The 24,326-nt window shown below is 35.4% G+C and overlaps 1 protein-coding gene across 17 annotated transcripts in view; it reads right to left on the bottom strand.

Annotated features, from left to right (window-relative positions):
• The window catches only part of SLIT2 (slit guidance ligand 2), a 266,644-nt gene that overhangs the window by 5,530 nt on the left and 236,788 nt on the right, over positions 1-24,326 (bottom strand). For 16 of the 17 annotated variants that reach the window (XM_055797553.1, XM_055797550.1, XM_055797551.1 and 13 more), the window contains 6 exons: positions 17,777-17,870; positions 15,741-15,878; positions 15,407-15,647; positions 14,927-15,057; positions 7,566-7,720; positions 2,277-2,565 (listed from right to left, as the gene is read on the bottom strand). In XM_055797553.1, coding sequence (XP_055653528.1) covers positions 2,277-2,565; positions 7,566-7,720; positions 14,927-15,057; positions 15,407-15,647; positions 15,741-15,878; positions 17,777-17,870 — 1,048 coding nt within the window. Of the gene's footprint in view, positions 1-2,276; positions 2,566-7,565; positions 7,721-14,926; positions 15,058-15,406; positions 15,648-15,740; positions 15,879-17,776; positions 19,470-24,326 lie in introns of those variants that run through there. The other variant, XR_008746100.1, reaches the window with a different exon arrangement.

Raw genomic sequence — 24,326 nt, forward strand, 5'->3', positions numbered from 1 at the left:
TTACTCAGGTGACGCTGACATCACGTCATACCCTATACAGGCTGTTTTAGATATCAAAGCAGTCTGTGTCAGGGTCTTTGGTAAAGTTCTGCTTGACTTAGAAGATAATTAAATCTTAGATTATGCCAACTCTTATACTTTTGCTCCCACTCATTCTTTGAAGCCCTAAATTTCATCTTCAGACTGTACTGAAAGGAACATCAGGCTAAGTGCAAACTTGGGCACAGTTTCATCTTATCTAATTTTAGGTACCTATGTCAGGCACTCAAGTTAGATGTGTAACTGCCATAAGCTCCCCACAAAGTCATGGAGAGAAATGAGCTCTTCCAGAGGGTAATTAGACCACTTGAGGTCTAATTTACTCTTTAGAAATTTTTAGAAATTTACTGACTATACAGCAGACTTTGGTCACTAAGTTCCTAAGTCAAGCACCTGGATTTAGGTAAAATAAATGTAAGCCTTATGCCTTTTCACAGTGTGCAGGGATTGCTGAAAGATCCCCTGCATTTTCAAAACAGAGATCATGACTACTCTGCTTCTCAGATAAAAGTGGAATGTTATACTGTATTAGATGGGCAAAATGCATCTATTCAATAGACTGATTTTAGACATTAATCAAGAAATACAGAATCAAAATACCCAGGAACTAAAGAACAAAAACCCCCACCTTCACTCCAGATAAACAATTTTGATTTGGTTTTCTTTCCTAAAAGCTCACAGCACTGTCTACAGCTGAAACAAACCCAATACTTTCAAGAGCTTACAAAATACTAATGTTGTGCTCACTTAATTCTCCCTCCGATATGCCTGTATCTGATACTTGCCAAGTTTTCTAATCTACTGCAAAAAGCACTCTGTTTGGGTGCCGATGTGTGTAGTTATGAGAACCTATACAGAATCTAATTTTTCAAGGACACTTCAAAGAAATTCTTTGGCTTTTCTTATTATAGAACTTGGTGGTTCAGTTCCATGTTATTTTTGACTCCTCAAGTATAGACCTCACATTTGTATTTTTTAATCTGCTGTGACCTCCTTTATGTCTTAACTTACTGTGAAAAGAGGACAGGATAAGAAAAAGACCCACAAACAATGAAATGCTATAATGATATTCCTCAAAAATTCACTGCTGTAGCTTTGGGAAGAGTTCAAAACTTAATAGTACTGAGAGTCCATAGCCAATGTAAAGAATGCTAACTGCACTGTAAGACATGGTAACTGGTGTATAAAGCTGTAAAGGGTCAGACTCTACACCCACACTATGTGAAAAGATCACTTAAACATCATTTTATATGTGAATTGAAAATCATCTTATTAGAATCTCTTAAGCAAACTCAGGCCACTGATCCTCAAAAGTCACACCAGAGCCCTGAAAAAGCAGCAGCCAAAAGATCCAAGCAGGCTTTCTTTACGCTTAAAAAAAAAAAATAAATACATATATACACACACACACATTTGCCGAACTGTAGAACTGTAGTAAGGACAGTGGTAAGGGCAAACAGAATGACATTTTGTTGCCCATGACCAATAAATTCTGGAAAACTTTGAACTTCTGAAGTTTCTGACCTTCTTGTGCTGGGAGAACATGAGACAAAAAATTGAATCTGTCTCTATAGTAGATTTTAAAGATGAATACATATAGATATTGATACTCTCATATATACATATCTTTTGCTGTCCCTCTACACTTATACAAATGACCCTCTCTAAAACCATACATAAAATGTCCAACCTAAAATGTTCTAGTCAAATCAGCAAAAAGAATTAATACACAGAGACTTAAACAGAAGTTTACCATAAAGGTAGAAATCTGTTTTCCTGCTAAAACCTGGGGTACTGTAAAAATATAAAAATATTACATATATGTATTGTATCAAGTTTTTAAAACACAATAGAGAATAAGAATTGTATTTTGTCATTTTATACAATTATAAATAAGCAAACAGATTTTTTTCCATTTGCAACTTCTTTTAAATGATTTTTGTACCAAGTGTCATACCAACACTTGCATCAATATAACTCATTACAGACCCATACAGAGTGTGTAAGAGCACTTCCCAGGCTTGAGGCAGAACTTCAGTGAGATGTGTGTATCTGCTCCCCTGAACTGGGGCTTTTTAGTCATTAAGAATATACTTTAACCTGGACACTGTTTTCACTTTTACATGCCCAGGATATTTTGTTTCTTGCTGAAAAAAGTGTGAACTTCTATGAAAAAATACACAACAGGGGATGTATATGCATATTATACTACTGTTCTGTTTTGAGGAAGGACATACTTATTTCCAAGACATGGGTCATTAGTTTGTTGATCACAGAGGGGTCCAGTCCATCCTCCTTCGCACTCACAGGAAAAGCCTGACTGGCTGGTAGCATGGCATGTTCCATGCACGCAAACTTTCTTATGACAAGGCTCGCAGCCTGGCAGAATTCCCACTTGTAGTGGCACATTTCTGAAGTCCTGGAGTTCGCTGTTGATATATAGATTACGGATGCAACCATGGAAGCTGGTGCCGTTCTGTCCTGGAGACTGGCGTAAAGCTGCTATGTTATTTTTCACAGGCATACCTAGGAAATTAATAATAGCAAATAATCAGTGTAATCTTTGGTAAAACTTTCTGCACCATTTTATCTATTTTTAAAACATTTTTAAAGAAATATTTCTTCTTCATCAATTTTTCTTAGCTATTCAGCCTACAACCATGAGCAATGATCTAGTATTTGAAAATTATTCTGGTTGCCAAGCATGCATGTAAAACAGCTCCAAACCCTTAAGTCTCTAGGTTCAGCTAAAGAGATGTATATAGGACTTCACATAGGAAGGTCACAATGTGAAGAGGTTCAGACACATGCCTGGTTTTGACCTAATGCAAAGTCCAGTACTTTCTGAATCTTGGTAACACAAAAGCTGTTGAAATTTTGCAGCTGACAGATGATTTTTTGTAAGCTGCTAAGGTACGCAAATGCAGAACATTTAGCAGGACCAGCTCATCAATTTGGAGTTGGAATACATATTTCAAATATGAAAATTTGCTAGTGAAAATACTTGGAAAGATAAGCTCAACAGAATGAAGATCCATTAAAAAAAAAAAACCACATTAATAAAAAAGCCACTCAGAGTTTGCCATTATAATGTAAAACAAAGGTAGTAAATAATAATTCAACATTAACGTACTTATGTGTAGATATTTCTAGATAGTGCAAATGCCCCTGATGTTGACCATTTTCAAAATAATTCCTCTGTTGTAGTCTATAATTGTTACAAGTGTAATTAGGTATAAGTGATGCAGTTATCCTGCTGTGATCAGTTAATCATTTAAGACTAATTCAGACAAACATTACTATTAAATATTGTTTTCATGTAAAAATAAGTTTCTTCTACTCCTACCTCATGCTTTTCTTTTTCTTAACTTATTGCCAACATATTGGTTTATATTAGTTAGTTCTTAAGATATTACATTCAAATAATGAATACAAAAATGCCTAAATACCTCCTGAGACTACTAAATAAAGGAAATCAAAGCATACTGAGCATTAGAAAAGGATCTGTTTACTTGAAAATATATATGCTTATTAGGGGTACAGGTTTATTCCCAGGCAAAATTAACAATTTTCATTCTGGTACTTAGATAACAACAGAAAGGAGTAATGTTCTGCATAGTTGCTCCTTAACCATGTAAGTTGATACTTGTAATGGTTTTATATAGTTACTCTGACCAGTTAAGTGTAATGCAGAAGTGCTATGCATCCTAATGAAGTAGACCTGTCTTTCATGTAGAGGTTATTGTAATTTCATTTGTGCTAAGCTTCAGTGATTATAGAAACGAACAATACTGCACCCACACTGCTGAAGAGCATAATCGTCGTTGATCCTATCAGCTAAGTATAGGACTATTATATTAAAGGATTCAGACAGCAAACAATCATTATTTTCAATTTCCTCAAAAATATTTGCCATATTCTCAAAATCCAGAGACAAGGAACAGTCATCAGAACCTCTTCACCATGACTTCTCCCTTGAAAGCAACACTCAGCAAAAAACGTTTAGGCAATGTGGCTTAAGATCTCTAATAGCAGAATAGATCCACTGCAAAAATAAAAGCTGAATAAAACTAAGTACACCAATGCAACACTAAACTAGATGTTATACTTGTAAAGGTCAGCAAATTTATAGATATGATTTCTGGGAACCGTATAAGCATGTATGAAATCAGATAATATAATATATCTCCCATATGATTTGGGGAATTTTTGTCTATAATCTCTAATATGGAAGACATTTGGAAACACAATGCAAGCATATAAATAAGCTTTTACCCTATCCACTTTTTGCTGCTTCTAGCAAGTTACCAAATGTTACAAGACTTAGTCTGTGCAAAACCTGCTTATATTCTTTAGCAATATTTCTTAGATAATTATTAGATAAAGGTTCTTTATCAGTTAAGAAAGAACTGCTATAGAAACGATGCAGACAAATATTTCAGCTCTGTTTTCAGGAAGGTAAGAAAGTTCCCACTCTGCTTTAAGCTTTTGGTCACTGAACTTGACTGCAGGTAAATTAACAAATTACTACTCAAGGAGGTAAATGGTAGGACACCTATTAAATAACGGTCATACAATAAAACTGGCAAAATTAATATCTCATTCTAGAAGCTGCTACAACAGAGCAGGCACAAATGAAAAGCAGCTGATGTCCTACCTGTCTCAGAAATAGTGACTTCCATGAAACAAGGTGCCACTCAGCTAGTAAAATATGCTCTATAATTTCTGAGAGAAGAGTGTGAGGTATCAGTGTATGACCCCTTTGAAGAGTTGTTGAGAAGAAACAGACTGTGCCTTAAGACTTATAGAAAGCCATGGTCTTTCAATAAGTCTCACTGAAATCTGTTATAGAAAGACTGAATATCTAGAGTGTGTTTTCTGACCACACAAGAGAGCCATACAGTTGGGAAAAGGTCAAAAACAACAACAAAAGGAGTATTAATCAATTAGGGCAATTTCTATAAAAATAAAGTTAAATTTCCTGTTTCAGACCAACGCAAATATTGTGAGCCAAGAATAACTTTGTTTTAAATAAAAAGGTGGGGGTGGGGCGGGGTGGGGGAGTTGGGGGGAAGCAGAGAGAGAGGGAGAACACCATACAAGGGCTTACTGTCAAGTCTGAATTTCATTCTGCCAGCTGAGGTGATGCTTACCAGAAATGCCATTTTAGCAGGAAGGTGATAAGAGTAAGTGTAAGCTACATGATGATATAGGTGTCAAAGTAAGACTCTGGCAAAGATAAAAATACTACATAAAATCCTAGTGAGAATTTGAGTTCTTAACTGATGAAAATGTGTGATCAAATTCTAGATACAGCTGGATAAGAAAAAATTGAATGAATCTCAAAAAGATGGGTAATATAAAGCTACAAGAGTGGAAGTGTCTCAAGGGTTTTAAAGATCATAAATAGATAAACATAGACAAAGAACAGAAAAGTTTAAGACCTGAATATCAACCTACTGGTTTCTTTACTTTGTTTTGTAATAACGTGTTTCTAATAATGGTTTTCATTCTGTTTTAGACAACATTTTCTATGACAGCAGAAACAATTGTCTGCTTGGAGCCTGAATGTGAAGAGTTGACATAGACGGAACACAGGATCTATCTAAAAAGACTCCTGTTCTTCGGAATCAAATCACTAAAGGAAAGGATTATTTCCAAAAAATATTTCTTCTGATACTTCAAAATGAGGATGCAGGTTAGGATGATTCTCCTAATGGAGACACAGATCTGCAAGGTGAAGCAGCAAGGATATGTCACAAATCAACAGGTATTAGTACTGCATAGAATAAATGATTATAGTTAGCAGTCTAGCCTCATTTTATCAAAAGATGCCCATTACAGACAGAGGGATCATTCTGCACTAAGCTTAGGTTTCAAGTAGTAAAATTGGCCTTAGCAGCCATTAAATAACAAACTGATGTTGGCAAGATAAGTAAGCTAGTAGACAGTGTCTTATTAGAATCTATAATCTAAAAAAGCCCATCATTCCTTCCAGAAAATGTGGCATAGGACACTATGGAAACGACAGAAGTGACACACATGAAAAAATGTAGATAGGCTTCCAAAAGGCAATCCTCCTTTGAAGATTCATGATATGAAGCAATTTTAAAGGCAGCTCATACATTTCATAATTTTAATTCTTTTCTCTGCTGGTATGGGGCTGATGACTAATGTTGAATACTATCTTGTACTTCCTCCCATCTTAGATGGGAGATGGCAACGACAAAATCTGAAATGATCTGACAAAAAAACTTTGGTGTTTCAAGGGAATACATTGGGGATTTTCAGAGACAAAAGTCAACTTACCCCACACCACTTGTAACTGAGGCACTTGTTATACTAGTTTTGTAGGAGAAATAGACTATTCTTGATCAGTATCAGAGAGGCTTCCTGATTTTTTTCCCATTAGAGACATATCTAAGCAACTACCCTGAGCTTTTCTGTATATTTAGAAAGAGGATAAATAGCAACCTAACTAGAGAAAATGGGCATCTCATGAACGTGCTACTGGTAGCATAGTTTTTTGCAAGGTAGCAAGATGCTCAAGTCTGAAAAACTTAGACAAAAAAACAGTTCTTAAGAATTTGTTGAAAAAGAAAGTAGATATTTTTACAGAAAGAACAGATCAGAAGGGGACTCTTTACATGCCTCCTATAAGACTATAAGGTTAAACTAAGTAGAAGATGAAGACGCGTAGAAGATCAGTAGTATTTAAAAACCATGATGAATCTCTGACCACTAAGAACTTAGACTTGCTACCAAGGACAGTAAGAAGGCACAAAATGGTGGCTGGTTTCTTACTTTTACCTACATTATGTGGGCCCATCAGATATTCAACAGAAACTGCTGATTGAAACAATGGGCTTGAATCCGTAGTTCTACAGAATAAACTGCAGCAAATAATCAAAAATGTTTCACATAGTTTATCTCCACAGTTACCTACTACTGGTTTTACTGAAACATTTTTTTCTTCTTAAAACAAACAAGAAACCCCAACAACAACACTGCCACATACTGTGAGGCAACTGTCCAGCTGGTTGCCTTCTTACCTAATGTCATAAATTCTATTAGCCTTAAGTAATAAGATCTCCAGACATAAATTATACTTCATGGTTTTATACCTTGCTATCATTTCCTGCAGATACCTGTACAGTGAAATAGAGAGATAAAACAGGATCGAAACAGAATGCTGTAATTCTACACTTTCCAAATAGGCATTACTGAATCTTCAAATAGCTAAACAATTGTAAACACACTTTTCAGTATAATAAAAAGCTTCATAACAGTAGAAAATTACAGAATTTTACAGTAGCCATCAAATATCCATTCTGATAAAAAAGCAACAGGTATAGTTTAAGGATATAGTATTTGTTAGAATTTAATCTACTGAGATTAACTGCTGGAGTTTCATCTAAAGGTATTGTCTCAATAAATGAGTCTTTTACCATGTGCTTATTAGCACGTTACCAGAGTAAATTAGCTATGAAACCATTAGTAAGTAAGAAGCAGTAAGATCCTCTTACCTCCTACATAGAGCGGAGAATCAAAATTCAGAGTGGACTGCTTGGACAAATTGGTAATTATCTTGGGGCTTCCTCCATCAATGGATAAGGACAGAATTTGATCCATAGCTAGGAGCTCCACAATGTGGAAATTGCCATCATTAATAGTTTCCACACTGCAAAATAAATATTAATATTAATTTTAGAAGGTTGATGGTCTGGTTAGAACAGTTTTTGAACTTCTTCCCATTTAAGAGTTCACGCAGCTTCAGAACAGAACTTCTCCAGGAGTGCAGTCTCCTGAAAAGTAGATTTTAAGCAAGGACATGCATGTACGCTTAATGGCTAACACAATATAATACCCCTTCAGTAACACTTGATTAATAATATCTATTGTAAATTAATAGCCCTTTTTCAATCAATGTTATTCCTCATCAAATAATGAACTGTATAAATATAGATGATATTCTAAACATCAATTGATGTTTACTAGATGATTGTTGACTAGGCAGGAAGCCGAACACAAAAATGTTTGTAGTTCTGCAACAATGATTACAGGGCTGGAGCACCTCTCCTATGAAGACAGGCTGAGAGAGTTGGGGTTGTTCAGCCTGGAGAAGAGAGGGCTCCAGGGAGATCCTATAGAGGCCTTCCAGTACCTGAAGGGGGCCTACAAGAAAGATGGAGAGGGACTTTTTACCAGGGCCTGTAGTGATAGGACAAGAGGTAACTTTTAAACCAAAAGAGGGTAGATTTAGATTAGATTGAATCTATAAAGAATAAAAATTAGATAAATCTATGAAGACTAAAATTAGAATCTATAAAGTAAAAGAAGATGACATAAAGAAAATCTTTAATATGAGGGTGGTGAAACACTGGGACAGGTTGCAAGAGAAGTTGTAGTTGCCCCATCATTGGAAATATTCAAGGTCAGGCTGGATGGGGCTTTGCGCAACCTAATCTAGTGGAAGATGTCCCTGCCCACAGCAAAGTGAGTGGAACTAGATTATCATTAAAGGTCCCTTCCAACGTAAACTATTCTATGATTCTAATGTTATTTCAAGATCTTACTTGCATATGTGTGTGTGTGGGGGTGTCTCCTACATGTTGCATAGTATTGGGTTTACATATTTTGCAAATGTGAAGGCCTGAGTTGACTCCAGTGATATAGAAACCTACTATTTAATTGAATATGGAACTGCACCTAACCTTAGTTCTAGCAGACAAAATCACATCATTGGTCCAGATAGCTCTACTTATACTAGCAATAAAGTAATTTGTTATGTTTATTAGGCATGGTTATTTCTGTGTGTTCAGCTTCTGGATAGTACAATAAATACTGTATGCTTCCCCACCCCTCCCCCTACCTATATATACTATTTCCTTCTAACTTTCCTTACTAACAAGATATGAACCTACTAGAAGGAGAATGCCTAAAGGGTGTCATGCAGAAAAGGCTTGTTTCAAGCATGGTGCTTTTGCTGTGTAAGGACAAGCCTACACATGTTACTAAGTACAACAAATGGTTGCCTGTGCTTACCACCAGCCTTAGTGGCTACAGAGCAAATGTTTAAGTGCAGAGTAAATAGCCTGCACTTGAACACAGTTTAAGTACGTAAGAGAAAGAAGAATATTATTATTCAGTTCTGGGACTGAATATATCATTGTACTTAAATTACTTCTACCCTGTTTTCCACTGGAGAATTAAGAGCTGAATGTATGGCTGCGCGGATGTTATGACAATGAGATGTAGTCCAGAGACCAGACATTATAACCATACCCATGAGAGCCTTTATTTGCTTCAGGGCACCATCAAATAAGTGAGCTTAAGCCTTTGCAAAAAGTTATTTAAATGAAGTGATTGTATGATAGCCTGAGATGGACTGAACAGTCATACAGTCAGTTATGTCTTCTCATTAGGAAAGCAGTATAGCTGAAAGGGATTAGTTTCCTAAATCTCAAGGCAAAAATCAAGCAAATTACCTTATAACATCCTTAGCAATGCTTTAATTAACCTAACTGCTTTTCTCCTGAAACAGACCAGAAGCATTCACATGGTCAGTTATAGCTGTGACACGTTAAATAGCTTCTCAGCTATTTATTACTAACTCTAACTATGTGGACAGGCTCAGCTCAATATGGATAAAAGATCTGAATAGCAGCACGCATGCTTAACATACTCAGCTATGTGAAAGCGCAGACACTGGCAGAATAAACACTTTGTGGGAGTGGGCAGGAGAGGGATCGCAAGGTTGTATGGGGAGGAAGGAAAAGGTCATCATTCCCAACGAGTAAGGTCTAATCAAGGTATTAAGAGGTTTGTTTGCTGTGATCAAGCAATCAGACTAGTGCCAGGATTCACTTGACACATTTCAACAAATCCTGTATCAAAATGCATATGACTTCTTGACTTGAGTAAGCAAGAAAACGTAATATTATGTTCTTGTTCCAAGGAAACTTGCATTATTTTACAATTTTTCAGCCTTTCACAGAATAGTATTTAAATTTATGACAGCAACACAGAACATGCATTTTCATAGCAAGAGGTCATTCCAGGGATGAATGAAACATAATGCGTAAAGGGAATGCGTCTTTTTTAAGGGTGATTATTAAAAGCTTCTAGTTTAAACTGGTTTACTGGTAAAAATTTACTGCAGAGAGAGGAGCCTTCCTAGGTAAGGGTGATTTAAATTAAAGGGGAAACAAACAGAAGGCATATATGTGCAGTATTTCCTGCCAATGCACTTACATTACTTCTAGCCCATTTCCCATTGGGAGAAATGAGAGCGGAATGCATAGATCCTAATGAAAAGCTGTAAGGAAAACTAATTCAAGGCTTTTCAAACTCTGTAGAAGAAAAATGATTTGGGAAGGAATATTCCCGTATTTCCAATAAATATATGATGAAAACTAGTTTAAAGAATGAAAAGGTTTGGGGTATTTTTGTGTAAACATCATTTAACTTTTAAAAATGGATGTCCCGACAGAACAAACTCAAGTGGATCAACTTTTCCCAAATAACTTTCTCCAATGAATTAATTTTCTTTTTTGGTATTGGCACTGCCAACATCACATCTTGTTACTCAGATTGACTGATGAGTGGTTTTGGGATGATGGTTCTTTTGGAAGCCAGTTCCTGTTGGTAAATCAGTTCTCATTCACTCTACACAGCTAGAATGCCGTTGCTTTTGAGTCTCCATATTTATCATGATTAAATCATATGTTTGTAACTTTGTTTTGTTGCTACTGCAAGCACCTCTGTAGGCTTTACAGCTCCCATTTGACTCCTTTTCAACATACCATTTCTTGACTGCCATTTTTATTATAAAACTTCTTTTTGAATCTCTCTATTGGAGTTTTGTTTTAAGTATTGGCCTCTTTTTCAGGCACCTCATCACTGTTTTGTGGAGTACAACTTGTCTTGCTTTTCTTCCTACACTATCCATGAATCTTCACTTCCTTAATGAAATCTGTAAATGTCTTGATAAACTTCTCCGTTTTTTTAATTTCCTTTCTGTCCTTCTCACTGTAAGCAACTTCCCACCTTAGTTTTCAAACTATCTACCCTGCTACCAAATCGTTATTAACCTCATTGTTAAAAATTATGAGTTAAAAACGCTCTTTTGTCTTCCTGATATCTCCCTGATAAAACAAAACACATTAACTTGTTTGATTATATAATTCATTACGGTTTTTTCCTGGATCTGGCTCGGATGGAGTTAATATTCTTCATAATAGCTGATATGGTGCTGTGTTTTAGATTTGTGACCAAACCAATGCTGATAATACACCAATGTTTTAGCTGTTGCTGAATAACATTTGCATGCTGTCAAGGCCTCTGTTTCTCACTCTGCCCCTGCAGTGAATAGATTAGTGGTGTGCATGAGGTTAGGAGAGGACACAACCGGGCAGATGACCCACAACAACCAAAGAGATGTTCCATATCATATAATATTATGCTCAGTAGCAAAATGGAGAGGAGGGGGGAGTTTAGGTAGGTTAGCCATCTTTTCCTTGGGAACTGGCTAAGCATTGGTCTACCTATGTGAGATAGGGAGTGACTGCAATTGCAGCATTTGTTTTGTTTTCTTTCTTCCTCCACTTTTCCTTTGGTTATTAAACTAGTTTTATCTCATCCCATGATTTTTTGACTTTTACTCTTCCCTTTCTCTTTCCTTGTCCCACTGCGGGTGGAAGGGGAGGTGAATGAGTGTCAGTGTGGTGCTTAGCTGCCTACTGGGGTTAACCCACAACACTATTTCACAATATTATTTTAGCTGTTTAGAATTCTAGTAAGCTTCAACTGTTCCTTTTAAAATTTTCCACACCAAATGGGTCCTGAAATGGATTTTTATTTTTCTAAACAGACCAGATAGTTTCGCAAGTGAACACACACACTCCTATCTCTTATGCTTCTATTAACTCTGCTTTGCAGGTCATGAGATTTGGCAGTGAGCTGGCACCATGTCTACCCATTTCTCATCCTGAAAATCGACTAAGGCAAGGTGTTAAAATCTTGAAAACATGGAAGTCTGCAGAAACTGGAGGGCTAGATCCCTAAATTCTTTATCCATGCTGACTATATTTCAACATGCAGATGATCAGCACCTTTCCTCCAGCTGTGCTTTTGGGCTGCAGTAGTATCTGCTCGATCTGGGCCTGCCCACCCATTCAAAGGGAAGGTATTGCCTTAGCTAGCTCAAGGTTACATGGACAGGGAAAGCAACTGTGTGGTTCTCATTCAGAAGAAGCAAAAGTTAGGCCTACAGAAAAAAAAGAGAAAGAGGTAGGACTGAGTAAGGTATATTTAGAATACAGCAAGACTCAGAGTAATGGATGGCAGTGGATTGTCAGGACAACAGGACTGGAAATTGAGTCAAGGAGGAGACTGAGAAGGACAAAATAGGACAGAGGAAAAGTGAATCAGTAGGTTAATTTAGATTATGTCTGTGAGCAGTTTTTGAGCAAAGATGACCAGATCTAGCTGGCTTAAGAAAAAATGAAGGGAGGGAAGGGAGGAAAGAAACAAAATGGAAGGACTGAAAGAAGGACAGGAAACATGACAGGAAACAGCTTTAATAGGTAACAAAGGTACAGAAAGACAGCATGCAATAAATAGGTGAAAAGGTAAAAAGACCTTAAAAAGCACAGAAAATGTCACAAAGATCCTAGGAAGGTAAAACAGTAAGAACTGGAAACAGGGATGGCTGGAAACATGTTAGAAAAATTAGAATAGGTTGGAAAGGATGAAGGAATTAGAGTATAATGTGTAAAAGATCTTGTCCTACAACATACTTCTTTCTAGAACTTGAAAGAAAAATGAAATAATATCTAACTTGTACAGTGATCACTAGATGCACAAACATAGATACAAATGCGGAAATGTACACATGGCTTCCAACGTACGCACTTCTCTCAAGGGCAAAAGACTTGATTACATTGATGTCATACCATTACATGACAATTTTCAAATATCTCCTATAAAATTACCATCATGTTTATTTGAAATGAAAGGAATGATGATGATGATGATAATAATAATAACAATAATACAAGTGTGTATCTGCTTGACTAAACAACTGTGTCACCCTGTAACACTTCACTACATGACCCATCCCTTTCTTCATTGCGCCTGCATTCTCCACTTGTCACATAATTCAAAAGAACAGATCAACCATGTAGGGAAGATGCTTCTATTGTTCTGTAACACTAACCTAATTGGGACTGTTTGTTAATTGCTTATTTTGTTATTAATTCCATCTACATTTCTGGTTTTTAATTTTACCTATACGAGTATTGTTTTCCAATCAAATAAAATGGACAAGAGTGAATTACCAGTATCTGTTATATTCTAATAATATTGGAGAAAGCATTAAATTTATGAGAATGCATAAATGAATGGGAAGAAGTATTCCTGATAGTTTAAACAAATGGGAGTGAAAATAACTTGAAATTACATATGATCCTAATTCCTATTGCTTCCTATTCTGACAGCTGTACCTATCAAAATAAATATCAACAAAAATAAATGCCTGACAAAATAATCTAACTTCTTCTTTAGCACTATTCCAGATAGAAAATTAAAATAATCTTATTTTGAATTGTAGTTATCAACAAAAGTGAATATTTCATGCAATTTAAAATTTGTGGTAAATACTTTAATCTGTAAAGTAAAATCCTATTTTTAATATATGAAAATTTATAACATTAAAACCCATATACAATTTCCACATGTTAAACCATTTCATGCAATATTAAAAACCCCCTTATGAAATACATAATGGATCAGAAAATAAAAGCAACCTTAAAATGCTTATTGCAAAAGGCTATGTTTTTACTAAACAAATTTATATTGTACTTTATAGGCATGTGGTTTTTCTGTGGAATGCTTTTAGTAATCTACTAAAACCACATTTCCCTTAGTGTTATTACCTAACAAAGTTTAGTATTGTTTCACTGCTATATAAACTCAAGCTTTTGATTTTATATTGCTATTTGTGTGCAATCATTTCTAAAAATCATTTTCAATGAAATGTCCCTAATAGAATGCAGGTCAGCTGCTACAAACTCCAGCAAGTAGATAAAATTTTACAACACAAAAAGTGTAAATACAGCAAAAAGGAGATTCAAGAAAAACTCATTATCACTTCCCCTTTACTTCTGAATGTATTTATAGCAACAGTAGGGCAAATCAAGGCCAAAAAGTGATGCCTGTTGTCTTTTTGATCACTCTTGCAATGTCTGTCTGCAAATTCTTGAAATGTAACATAAAACCTCCCCAGAAATTCAGGTGGCATTTTTTCAGAGAACCAGAGAAATTTGACTGAAAAAACCTTGAAAAATTAAGCTCCAGAAGCATATGTGGATTCTGTCTCTTAATGACTTTGGAAGCAAAAAACATTTATTTTTCAAGGGTAGTGCCTTTTTTTCAGAATCAAGTTTTTAGCTTTCTCTTCACTTGCCAGGGAAAAGTCCCACATTATATGACTGCCTAACACAGAAGAGAAGAGAAACATCCATTTGATTTCTGCTTATGCAGTATATTTCTGTACTTTACCCTGAACACTAGGAAATTATTTGGCAGTAATGACATGGAAAAAACACTACTTCCACACGTGAGCTTTACACAAATGTATAAATATTCTGCTGAAAGCTAACTTACTCAGTTTTAGTGGATCAAACAAAATATTGTCTTTCAGACATATCTGCATTAGAGTTATTTTCCAAGCCAAATCATGTATTTTGGTAATAGGTTTTAGATGTCTGACAATATGTTCATTTGCATCTATTTCTTTTAAACATATATTTAAAAAATATGACTTTGATATAAGGAATTAATACATGTTTTGTTTCAGTTAAAAATTTGTTTCATCTGGGTTCACCTGTAAATAGCAGAGGCTGGATAAGATCCTGTGTCATAACTGACCCTCACTCTACCCCGGTAGAGCTCTACTGCTATACGATCCTTATCGCCTTTGTAGAGCAGGATCCCACTGTCTTCATCTGTAGCAATCTAGGTAAAAGAAAGAAACACTTAGAAAGAACTAAAAATAAATATTAAATGAAAATGCTGTATGAAATGAATCTCTGAATTTACTGCCATAGTATACGACTTCACTGTGAAATTCGTCCTTGATGGACAACCTGGAAAATATCTTTCTCTTCCTCTCAGTAAGCCCATCTACTTCAATATGAATACAGAGTTGTTCCAGAGACTCTTCTAGATTTTTAGCTCAAACTGTGAAAAGCTCTTTAAGTGAGCCAATGACAACTTTGATTTTTCTTACAACTTAATTTTTCACACCATGAAAAGTAATTTACACTCTTTTCCAGATCTGAATCTGCAACACAAACAATCTTACCTGTAGAGTGATATTGGTTTGGGGGTGTATCTTAGCTGAAGGGATTTGTAGATAGGATTCTTTGTTGACGAAGTTTATACTGATCAGCTTTTCACATTTCTCACCCTGGTAGCCTGATAAACACTGACAGATTGGTTCACTTTCTTTTATGATACACTGGGCTCCATTTTGACATTCATAATTATCGCAAGGGCTGGTGCGAGGTAGAACCATTGGTGGTGAAAACTCACAAAACAAGCCACTAAATACAAACAGGAAAAATTAGTTTTCTTTTTAAAAAAGCAACTTTGACAGAAGGCATACATGTCTGTACTGTTCTTCAGATCTTTCTCACCTGTATCCTTCTGGGCAAACACATGTATATCCATTAACTGCATCAGTGCACTGTGCTCCATTTTTACATTTGTTGTCCTGGCAGTCATCAAAGTCAGTATCACAATGCTCACCTACATATCCAGGTGTGCAATCACATCTATCAAACAGGAAAGCAAGTGAGATAGCACAGTGCCTTTTAACAATACAGTGTGCCTATGACAAAGCTAAGGAACTACTGATGTATAAAACTCAAGAAAAAAAATGAGTTGCTGTGACTTTGTGTGTAAACACCACAGAGTTTATTCTTGTTATTATATGGGGTACCTATATATGCAATGAAAACAGATTTGCTAGTTACACATGCTTACTCATCTTCCATTACATTGAAGAATTGTTTAAAATAGAGAGCCCTCATTAATAATTTTGACAGTCTAACAATTTATGAGTAATGCAGAGTGTTACTGGATGTTGTAAGTGGTTGCAAACACTAAAAATAATCAATATGCTTAATTGCTGAAACCGAGACAAATAATCCAAGGTTTGTATTATACTGATGGATATTTTCCTTGTCAACTGAACAGCTATAAGTGGACCAATGGTCCATTTATACAGTTTAGAGGTTGTGCATAAAGTTTTCCCTCTTGACTTTTCACTAGCCTGATGTACTATAAATACTCCATGGTTAGTGAACGGAAGTCTCCAAACACATCCTCTGCCCTCCCTGAGCCCCCACTGAACTAGAAACCACATATCCTCAAGACAGTGTGTAATGGGTTTTTTGGGTTTTTTTCCTCCCCCCCCCCTCCACCCCCCACCCCACAAATGTCATCGTTAATGCCAGTGGCATTTCTTAAGGGAATTCTCATAAATTAGACTGACTGAACATCCAGAACTCTGTGAAAAATGAATGGAAAATATTACAAGTTCATGCATCCACATGATTTTATTCTTTTTAAAATTAAGGTTTATGTAATCAGTTGCATCGATCCTGTGATTCCCTCCCTGGTGTTGTTTCTTTTAGTATTCAAAATTTGCTCTAAAGTGGCAAGAGTGATTTTAAATAGCTGTGTAACTTTAAGTACTTCAATCAAGTATGTCTCAATTTTTATTCAACAACATATACAAGTAAGTGAAGTGAAAAAAGAATATAAAGCATGCTATTAAAAAGCTAAGTGAAATACATTCTTGAAGTTGCCGCATGTGCTATTTTATGATTTTAAATCTCATAAATTAACATGGAAGATTAATGAACTAGGCAGTAAAGTATAAGATGCCAAACTAGCTTTACTGAAGTGGCACGAAGAAAATAAACACAGCACACAATAACTGAAATCCAACAAGTTTTCTATTTTCCAGTTGAAAACTATCAACTTAATGTTCATTTGAATATTTAATATATTTGAATATTTTTCATGTTTTAAATAAAATGGTATTTCATAAGTAGTAGGAATGGTAATAAATAATCTGATTTTAGTACAGGAGCCTACTGTGCATAAAACAGGTGCTTATTACAACAGTTGAAAGCTGCAGGCTTCCTGTATTGACCTAAAGCCTATTAAAAACACTTTAAATTGTGCATACTAATTAATTATGATAAGGATATGATGCAATTAAAGATTAGTTTTCCTGGGGATGGACTTCTTTAGTTTATACCTTTCAGTGTATGTTCCTAATAATTTCTTTCACAATCACTTCTCAGAAAGCAGTATAATTATTCCACTTCAATTAAATGCAATTATCTTCCTACTGTCCAAGCTACTAAAAGGGTTTTGTATAGACTGTCACAAAGACTAACTGCTCTACTCTGCATTCCTATTTAAAATCTGACTGGAATTAGAACTGTTAAGGATCAGTAAAATCCAGTAAAACATATTTAAGATAATAATGTAGACCTACATGAAAATAATGGCCTATTCTGCTGTAATGCTTAGTAATAACTGAAATTATTATTTTGAAAATAGAACTTGCTTCCACTAAAACAAAAGGAAAAGCAGTTAGGCAGGAGAAAAAAAAATAGAAAATTAGATCCAGTTGGACTGGATATTTTAGACTTACTTGTATCCTTTGGGTGTCAAGATACACTTTGAGTCATGCTGGCAAGGGTTCAGGTTTTGAGCACAGAAATCTAGTTTCTCCTCACAGAGCTCACCTGAAATACAATGTATGCTATCAATTCAATGAAAATCTCACATTGATCTGAAAGTAGCCATTTCTAGTGTAAAAGTAACTCAGTTTTTTTGTTAACACGGAAATATACATACTTCATGATATAATAATAAATACTATCTTTATAATAAACACAAATAAATAAATACGATTACATAAATAATAGTGATAAATACTAATCTTTCTGATAACTCCTTTTTAAAAAAATAGTTCAATCTCAATCACCTGTCCATGGATATAAATGATAATTTTGTGAAAAAAATACTTTTTTGTTTACAATATTTATCTAGCTCTGCTGTATAGCAAAACACTAGTGATTGAATCTCTTTTCACCAGGATACACAAGGCATAAATATGCTTTTCTTTTACTTATTTCTAAGCACATTACACACAGAAATGCAAAGATTTGCACTGTAAGTAATTTATTACCTGAAAAAAGCCTGTTAATATCACTGCATGTCAATACAATTCCAGTAACTCTAAAATTTGCTTTCTACTTTTTTTTTAATTATGACTCTCCAATTTTTGCATTTGTTAATGTACCAAAATTATCTGTAATCTGTTCTGTGAAAAGAAAAAAACCCCATCTGTCAAATGTCCACTCTTCCCTGCTGCTAGAAGCAGTGACTCTAAAAGTATCTGTCAAATGTCTACCCCTCCCTCCTGCTAGAAGCAGCGGCTCTAATTTCCAGCATGGGTTGTATAATCTATAAAATATTTTAATATGGTTAAAATACAATTTTATTTACAATTTTATGACAGGGAAACACTTACAGGTGTGTAAAACTGATCAGCAATGTCTTGTTCCCTGTTTAACTGATGAGAAGATGCCATAAATGGTGCACTTGCAAAATTTATCCCTGGTTTGTAAGATAGCTATACTTATTCCAGCATCCATATGAAGAATACATGTCTAATCAACAGGTATAAACCCTGTGCCTGCTGAATTCAGGGACTCACAGGTCTGTCAGACCCTAAAATTATGGAAGGAGTAGGGTTACCCCTTTCATTTGCCAAGTAATAAAACATAAGCTAGTGAGCCAAGAGAACTGTACACCAAAATAATGAAGAAAGGAGATGATACTTTCACTGCTTAAGCTGAACTTTCCTTCAAAGAGGCACAATATTTGGTGTCCCTCAGTTTTACTTATCTGAGTGTGGTAGTGTCCTGCATTGTAGTTAGCTGAAGAATCAGTATCTGCTGGAGGACAGCCTGAGGTTAAAATAACATATAATGGCTTCACCTCTTTCTTGCGACTGTTAACACAGTACTGAGGATGACAGAACCACCAGTAATATGGTATGGAGAAAGAAGGACAGACCATTTAGTGACACAATTTGGGTAGGATCAGGAACAGGTAGACTGGAAAAAGGGAGAAAGGTATAGGATAACAACATTGGGATGAAGATTTTGGGGAGAGTATATGAATGAAGATATCTTCCAGAATACACACACGTGTGTGTATGTATTAGTTCATCAGCTACTACCGTCATTAAGTAATAAGGTTTCTGCATTTTACACTGCTTCTTGCCAAGTATGTAGCACAACACAGAAGCTGTCTTGTGGCCTGCATGGGCTTCTCTGAAATTACAGAATTACACATCATAATAAATGGAAAGCAACAGTAGATGGTTAAAAGTCTATTTATCTGGTGTTTTGCTTTACAGGTTCAACAGATCCCCCAGATAAATTTGTCCTTTCCACAGCAAGTGTACTTACATACAAGTGTTTAAAACTGCATGTCCTGAACATGAAAACTGACTACCCAGGATCTGAGACATTATTTCCAGGACTTATATCTTAAGGCATGTAGAACTTATTTCAAATGATGGACAAATAAACTGAAAGAGTTTGAGAACAGTCTACATTAAAGCAAGGATAGAGAGAAAGGCAAAACTGAACTAGAGCCAGAGATGGTTATTCTGGATAAAAACACATCTGAAACATGTAAGCTAAGTCTGATAAGACATGCAACTTCTACATCTTCAAAAAGGAGAGAAGCCAAAACCAGCTAGACAAGTACTTTGCAGCCATCCAAAAGATCCAGACTACTTCTACACAACTAATAAAAAAAGAAAATTGATAGCACATTACCAATTTGCCAGTAGTGCATTTTCCCTACAAAACCAAATAAAGGTTTGAGTTAACACAAGAAAATGGCCTTCAAGCACAGGCTACTTAACAGTCCTCAGGAAAACTGTCAGTACCAATGTGACTGAATGAAGATCAAATGCAGGCCACTGAAGATGACTAATACAAAGGATTTTAATTCTATCCTCAAAGCCTCTTCAAACTCTCAATGGACTTATTAGTCTGGAAATGTGCAACTGTTATGACTAGGTCAGTGCACAAAGAATCCTGAAATACCAGGGATTCTTTGCATCCCACAAGATATCAAACAAAAACCAGATCCCTTTCTCTTTTCAAAGGGTTTTGCTCAAACAAATACATCTATAAGAGGTAGTAATTCTTCACATAGCATTTAGTCACTTTGCAGAACTTGCTGTAATAGCTGAAATCTGTTTAAAGACCAGCGATGTTCAAGAGTGAGATATAAATATGGGAACAGAGAATCCAAATTTTCAGGAACATGGAGTGGAATAAGCAAAAATCACTGTTGTTTTTTTTTTTTTTTAAACCTAGTTTGTACAGATTCGTATGGCTTAGAAATCTATAGATGTGCCTACACATATGTATATATATACACACACGTAGAAGTATCTTATTATGGCACATATTCTATATTAAATTAAATGCAGAACTTCAAAATATATGACACAACAATCACAAATAATGCTAATATGGCTGTTCAGTATTTAAAAGACTTGGACAAAACCACCTCTAAACATTCCCAAGACCGTTAATTCTAACAGTATATTAGAGTCTATCTGAAAGTGACATATCGAGCCTGTTTTTCAAGCAGGGCTGGAGGTTTGCTCTCTCTAGATAGAGTCTCACTAAAAGTTCCATTGAAAACCCCCAAAATACCTAGAAAAAGGCAAATTAGGACTAGCGTAATAGGAGCAATTTCACTATTGCTGTCAACTTTACTCAACTGGCATTGATTTTGCTACAGGGTAGTAATTGGGACATGGCTTAGATTATTACCAGCACAAAACTCTGAAATTTGTTGTGTGGCAAACAGCTTTACTGAGTAGTGTCTAATCCTGCCCATCTTACATTTATTTTTTCCCCACCATCCAGGTACTTATAAAATACAGGATTTCTTAGTTAGAGTACCATGCATTTTTGTAGTCATAGGTTGATAGCCCTGATATCTTCTGAACTACACTGAAAGCTGTATCACCTCATGAAAGGCACATAAAAAGTCTTAATTTCCAAGTCATAGCTATGAATTGTGAACAGAGACTGAGGGTCAACTGGAAGTTTAAGTTTGAAACAGGCTTACAGTTTTGAAAAATGTCCACTTCAAATCATAAGATCAATGTTACAATGTTACAATGTTACCAGGCCTACTGCAGCTAAAAGACTTGCAAACATCATGAGGTATTTTTGAGATTATGGCCAGACTTTGATCTAAGTACTCTGTAGAAAAGTGCACAGACTGAAAAAGAAGAGAAACAATGATTCAAAATCCCACCTGTCTTTAAAAGACAGTACTTTCTGTGCTGTGACAGCATAAAAGGAAGGAAACTTTCCCCTTGCATTTGCGAATTATATGCACTGTCAAATAAGTTAGAATCATATCACTGGAGGGAGCTTTCCGGTAAACAGTCTGTTAGCAACTAGTCTAGGGAAGGAAACAGGAATCAAGGAAAGGACCTGGTAAACATGGCAGTCCATGTAGTGTAATTATAATGCAAAAAAACCTATGAACAAATAAGTCAGTTTTATATAAAATATAAAATTTTGTTATAAGGAGTAGCAATTCATGACAGACTTGCACACAGAATCAGTAAAAAGAAAAACAAGAAAAAATCAAGTTGGAATACAAAATATGTACATCAGACACTGAATTTCTGAATGAAATTGTAAATCCTAGAAGAAGAAGAAACCAAAATAACCCAAGTACAAGGTCTTAATTGGTACTGTTAACAGATTTATATTCTGAATGGAGTGTTCCCATCACCAAAATCTAACTGTTTGTGAAAAAAAGTTACTAGAAAAGTAAATAGAAGTATGTCACATGGAATCTGAACCAATGAAGAATAGTTTTCCTGGTAAAGCAACATCTCTTTTAGAGTACTGAATAACCAACGTGTTATTCAGAATTTATCTGAGACAAGGTGAAGGGGAGAAACTAATTTTGTCAAAATGAAAAGATAGTGATGAAAGTGCAACACGCATTGAAGGAAATATCAGATTTACCAAGTTAGGCTCCTTGGCTTTACTGGAAGGAAATCTTAGAGAGTTCCCTGATTTGGGATATATAATACAATGTTTCACAAAGCATACTTCAAAATAATGAAAAAAGATTGTGAAACAAAATGTCTCAATTCAAGGAAGCTTGACACCGATGTGTGTGTACATTCTTTTATTCATCTAATAATATTGTAACTGAGTCTTCTGCAAGAGCTTTGCTAAGTAATTATGGTTTTGAAAGATGGGAACATTTTTGTATGTAGGAAAATAAGCAACAGACCAGTTTGTTTAAAAATAAGCAGTTGATAAAGTGTCAAAAATCCTAAGAAAATCTTCCGAAGTTTAATTAGAACCAGCAATAACTTTTCATAAGACGTCTTGCTTAAGTAATCTAGGGAATCCAGATTTTGGTATGGAGTAGCACTGCAGCCAGTGGAACTCTGCATGGTCAGCACAGTCCAAATGAGCACAACCCTCCAAGGTCAAGACTGGACTATATACTGACACTTTGCAGGTAGATATGGAGGATGATGCAGACAAACAGCACAACACTATTAAATACTGATGATGAATTGTGTGTAATCCTTGATTAACCAACCAAAGGTGTAAATTTGCTAGATTGACAGGTCAGTTTGTGTTTCCTCTGTGTATGTTAACTCACTCTTATGACTTGATGAGATTATAAATCACAGGATAACTTAATTGCATAATCATAGAATACCAGGTTGGAAGGGACCTCAAGGATCATCAGGTCCAACCTTTCTTGGCAAAAGGATGGTCTCGACAAGATGGTGCAGCACTGTCCAGCTGAATCTTAAAAGTGTCCAATATTGGGGAATCTACCACTTCCCTGGGGAGATTATTCCAGCGTCTGATTGTTCTCATTGTGAAAATTTTTCCTCTTCTGTCCAATTGGAATCTCCCCAGCAGTAACTTGTACCCATTACCACTCATCTTTTCCATGTGACTCCTTGTAAAAATGGAATCTCTATTTTCTTTGTAGCCACCCTTATAAAATACTGGAACATGGTGATAAGGTGTCCCCTATGCCTTCTTTTCTCAAGGCTGAACAGACCCTTAACTCTGGATTTTCCAATAGATAAATACACGTACTACAACAAATAATGAGAAACAATGCAATGAAGTGAAAAAGGATTTACATCATTGTTATTTTGAATATTTGGGCAATAAATTCAAAATACAGTCAAATAAAACTATGTCAGCCACTATATTTCTGAATGAAGAGGAGAGCTTCAACACAACTGGACATGGGCTTTTGAATATAATGTCACATTGCTAATTACAGGCAACCTTACTGAAGAAACAAGCTTAAAATCACTAGCGTATTAGCAAAACTGAGTATGATACTGGAATAAAAATTAGAGACAGAATGCAAAGGAAAGAATGGTCAGTTTTAATTATAAAAATCATGTGTTTACTTGTTTGACGTATTAACTGTTCCAAACTTAAAATAACAGATACATATTATAGGCTTACTGGTAATTGCTAGAATAGCAGGATTTTATATGTGTACATATATGTCCTTTCCAGCTTCTGAGCTTGATTGCGCTATATTGTGAGTCAACTTCTGCAGTATTTATGTTTTATCAAGTAGGTGTTATTATCTGATTCTTTGACTAGAGGTCTCTGTTTAATTACTTCTGACTCAAAGAGCCAGTAGAGTGTAGGAGGGGTTGGAAAATGTCTGCCATTTAACAAACATATACAGAAAAAGGCTGCATTTTTATGATGTCTTGATTTTGATGAACAGTAGACAACATCAATTATTTAAAGTCTTGAGGTTATTATTCAGAAAAGAGAAATAAAAATATCTACTACATAAGGGACAAAGTTTCCAACAATCAAAAAAAGTTCATAGTCATAGTAGGATGCAGCTTATAACCACAAACCTCAACATTTTTTTGGAATTTGATATTAAAGTCAAACTCCAGATCTGATTCATGGATGGACTGCTTCTATCTTTCACCATTCCTTAACTCTGTTCATCTATCCCACGCACTGTGGATTTCAGTGTAAGATGGGGCTTATTTAGTTTAACATTTCTTGTGGTTTTACACCTGCTATTTGACAACAACAAAGAAATAGTAACTTTAA

This window comes from Falco peregrinus, chromosome 2 (genome assembly GCF_023634155.1).
Source record: "Falco peregrinus isolate bFalPer1 chromosome 2, bFalPer1.pri, whole genome shotgun sequence".
In the NCBI taxonomy this organism is placed as follows: domain Eukaryota; kingdom Metazoa; phylum Chordata; class Aves; order Falconiformes; family Falconidae; genus Falco; species Falco peregrinus.